General features: G+C 38.6%; 1 protein-coding gene across 1 annotated transcript in view; it reads right to left on the bottom strand.

The window, feature by feature from the left end:
- Window positions 1–3,690, bottom strand: part of maza (MYC-associated zinc finger protein a (purine-binding transcription factor)) — a 19,474-nt gene that overhangs the window by 5,721 nt on the left and 10,063 nt on the right. The window contains exons 7-8 of the mRNA XM_016515746.1: window positions 2,265–2,436; window positions 441–865 (exon numbers count right to left, since the gene is read on the bottom strand). Of these exons, the coding sequence (XP_016371232.1) occupies window positions 540–865; window positions 2,265–2,436 (498 nt within the window). The 3' untranslated portion in view covers window positions 441–539. The remainder of the gene's footprint in view (window positions 1–440; window positions 866–2,264; window positions 2,437–3,690) is intronic.

Genomic DNA, 3,690 nt, shown 5'->3' with positions numbered 1-3,690 from the left:
ATGACGGATCAGCTCTAGGCATGACGAAGCAGATATCGTCCTCTTTTGGAAGACCAAACAAAGTAGTTTCGCTTTCACAACGAAGCACACAGCGTCTTTACGACATGGCAGCGGCAACAATACTACAGCGAGAATAAAAGTTACGCCTTCTTTCTTTGCGTGAACATTTGGGCGGCGTTATGCAAATCTTCCCACATAGCGACGTAGATATGTGGGGGCGTGTTAGAACGAGCCATTTTAGGTAGGCGTGGCTGACTCTTAACTTTTTATAAAGTTCCAAAGAGAAAGGAAAAATTGAAATCGCATCATATGACCCCTTTAAGCCAGTTGATGGGCAAATTAAAATGGCATTAAAATTCAGTGACATTCAATTCTGTGGCAGCAAAATCATCGTAAATATGTTGTGAATATCCAATATATCGTCCTGCTTCTTTGCTCACCTGCCCAGGTTGGGCCCATCCTCTTAGATTTTTCTCCCCTCCCACCCATTACCCCCCGATTCTTCCAGGCCGCCCTCCCTCCTCATGGTGTGCTGTTGGCTAGCTGTGGCTCTGAGGAGCAATGCTGGAGCAGTCAGTCACCAGCAGCCCAACTGTGACTGGAGGGCTGGAAACAGGAGTGGCTATGCCCACTGTCGCCACTGAACTAGTGCTGCTGCTGATGGGGCAAGAAACGCTGGGGTCCGTCTGGTTGGCGTGCGTGGCCATGTGACCCTGAAGCTGTGTGGGTGTCTTACAGTGTACCCCACACAACTGGCATAACAGCACCCCACCTGGGCCTGAGCCACGGCCGACCCCACTCTCCTTCCACTCTTGCCCATGATGCTTCTGGGCATGGACACGCAGGTATGTCAATGTGGTGAAACCTATGAGGAAAAATAATGATTTTTATGAAAATTGTAATTGTTTTCTCTTGTCACTTTCTTAGTGCTGTAAATTACATGGAAACTTCTAACTTGGTAAATTTAAAACTTAACACCAGGTCCGAAAATTTGCAGGTCAACTTTGTTTAAAATCCCGTGATGGAGTATTGAGTTTGTGAGTCTTTTAAAATTATTTTTTTAAAGTAATTTGGGACTACAGTGGTTGCACAGTATGTTTTTGATTCACAAAAAAAAAAGAATCAGCTCATTAGAATAATTTGTTTGTAAATGGAATTAAGGTAATTCATAGCAATATTTATTTCACCTTTATTCAGTGATGGTGCTCAGTCTAAAGAGCCATGGTTGAAGATATCATATGTGACCCTGGACCACAAAACCAGTCATAAGGGTCAATTTTTCGAAATTGAGATTTATACATTATCTGAAAGCTGAATAAATAAGCTTTCCATTGATGTATGGTTTGTTAGGACGATATATTTGGCAGAAATACAGCTATTTGAAAATCTGGAATCTGAGGGTGCAAAAAATCAAAATATTGAGAAAATTGCCTTTAAAGTTGTCCAAATGAAGTTCTTAGCAATGCATATTACTAATCAAAAATTAAGGTTTAATATATTTACAGTAGGAAATTTACAAAATATCTCACGTCCGTAGACATGGTGTAACATTGGTTTTGCTTTGTTTCACAGAACTAATCGTTGCCTGGGTTGCGTACGTATATGTGGGGCGGAGCTATCAAAATAGGGACAAGACCCTTTTGGGGTAGGGGCGTGTTTGTTTTGGTGATTTCAAATATTAACATTGGCTACCAGAAATCGCTTACTCTGCCTTTAAGACTGGTTTTGTGCTCCAGGGTCACATATATTAAATGATTAATTAACAGAACGTAAAAAGCCTGAAATAATGCAAAGAAAATGAATAGTCAACATGTCTTTTCTGAGATGTCACTGGCTGCATGCAAAAACATACAGCACAATCAGAATAATCCAATTCTCATTTTTCTTATTTAGTAATTTAAAGAGACTCACTAAAATGATCAGTTTGATCAAAAGAATTCCAACAAATTATTTGCTAAATTTGTCAAAGCAGTCATTGAATTTATATTTAGTCATTTTAAATTGTAATAATATTTCACAATATTACCATTCTTACTGTTAAACTGATCAAATAAATGCAGCCTTAGTGAGCACAAGAGACTTCTTTCAAAAACATTACTTTTATTCAACCTCAAACGTTTAAATAGTAGTGTATAAACATACACATTTACAATTCATTCATATTCTCAAGTGTTTTAATAAAGGCATTTAAAAAAAGGGTATTAGAATATTAAAGGAATAGCTACGCTTTTCAAACCCCAAAGGAAATGATCAATGATACTCACTGCGGTTGCAGAGGTGACAGACGTGATGCTGTGATTGGTTGTGCACCCTCATGTGATCTGTGATGTAAGCAGGGGAGAGAAGTTTGCCACAGATGTGGCAGGGAACCTTGTCCTCGTGTCTGATCATATGAGCTCGTAACCGGTCTTTAGTAGCGAACGCGGATTCGCATGTCTGCACAAACAAACAACACTGTTCATCAAACACATTCTTCATTCTCTTTGGTATTCCAGCTCTATCCCGATCTGCCTTCATCTCTCACATCATGACTCATCCTCGTCTCACACACTGCCAGACACATATGGCTGCAGCCCACTTTCATCGTACATCATCACACATATGATCAGAAAAGCACATGAAAGAATGCGTAATTCACTGAAATAAAGTTTTAGCAAAGAGCCAAAAACACAATGCAGGATGATTTAAAAGAATATTTAGCACTATATTCTAATTATTAAATGTGGTATTATGCTGTTTATTATCATAGAAAATAATATTCATATATGGTTGTGTAAAGACAAAGGCAAACAGGCTACCGTTCAAAGCTCTTGGTAAGATTTTTTATTGTTTTTGAAAGAAGTTTCTTATGCTTAACAAGGTGGCATTTATTGCTTAAAAATACAGTAAAATATTAAGACTGTGAAATATTATTACTATTTAAAATAACGGTTTATTTTAATATATTTGAAAATGTAATTTATTCCTATAATGGCAAAGCTGAATTTTCAGCATCATTACTCCAGTCTTCAGTGTCACATGATCCTTCAGAAATCATTCTAATGTGCTGATTTGATGCTCAAAAAATATTTATTATTATTCTGTGATGAATAGGAAGGTAATGTATCCATGCTGAATAAAAAAAAAATTTTAAAAAAGTAATTAAAATGATTTCAATTAAAAATGTATTAAAACTAATTTCTTCTTAAAGAGGTCATATGATGCAAATTAAATTTTTCCTTTCTCTTTGGAGTGTCACAAGCTCTTGGTGCATAAAGAAGATCTGTAAAGTTGCAAAGACTAAAGTCTCAAATCCAAAGAGATATTCTTTATAAAAGTTAAGAGTCAGCCACGCCTACCAAACACGCCCCCACATGTCTACGTCACGATGTGGGCAGATTTGCATAACGTCGCCCAAAAGTTCACGCAAAAAAAGAAGGCGTAACTTTGATTCTGGCTGTGAAGTGAAGTGAAGTGAAGTGAAGGTGACATGTGGCCAAGTATGGTGACCCATACTCGGAATTAGTGCTCCGCATTTATCCCATCCAAAGTGCACACACACAGCAGTGAACACACACACCGTGAACACACACCCGGAGCAGTGGGCAGCCATATTTTGCTGCGGCGCCCGGGGAGCAGTTGGGGGCTCAGTGCCTTGCTCAAGGGTAACTCAGTCGTGGTATTGAAGGTGGGAGAGAGCGCTGTACATTC

The sequence above is a fragment of the Sinocyclocheilus rhinocerous genome, unplaced genomic scaffold, assembly GCF_001515625.1.
Source record: "Sinocyclocheilus rhinocerous isolate Xijiao unplaced genomic scaffold, SAMN03320098_v1.1 scaffold1709, whole genome shotgun sequence".
NCBI classification, from domain to species: domain Eukaryota; kingdom Metazoa; phylum Chordata; class Actinopteri; order Cypriniformes; family Cyprinidae; genus Sinocyclocheilus; species Sinocyclocheilus rhinocerous.
The sequence above is the reverse complement of the archived record's forward strand: the minus strand, read 5'-3'. Positions and strand labels throughout refer to the sequence as shown.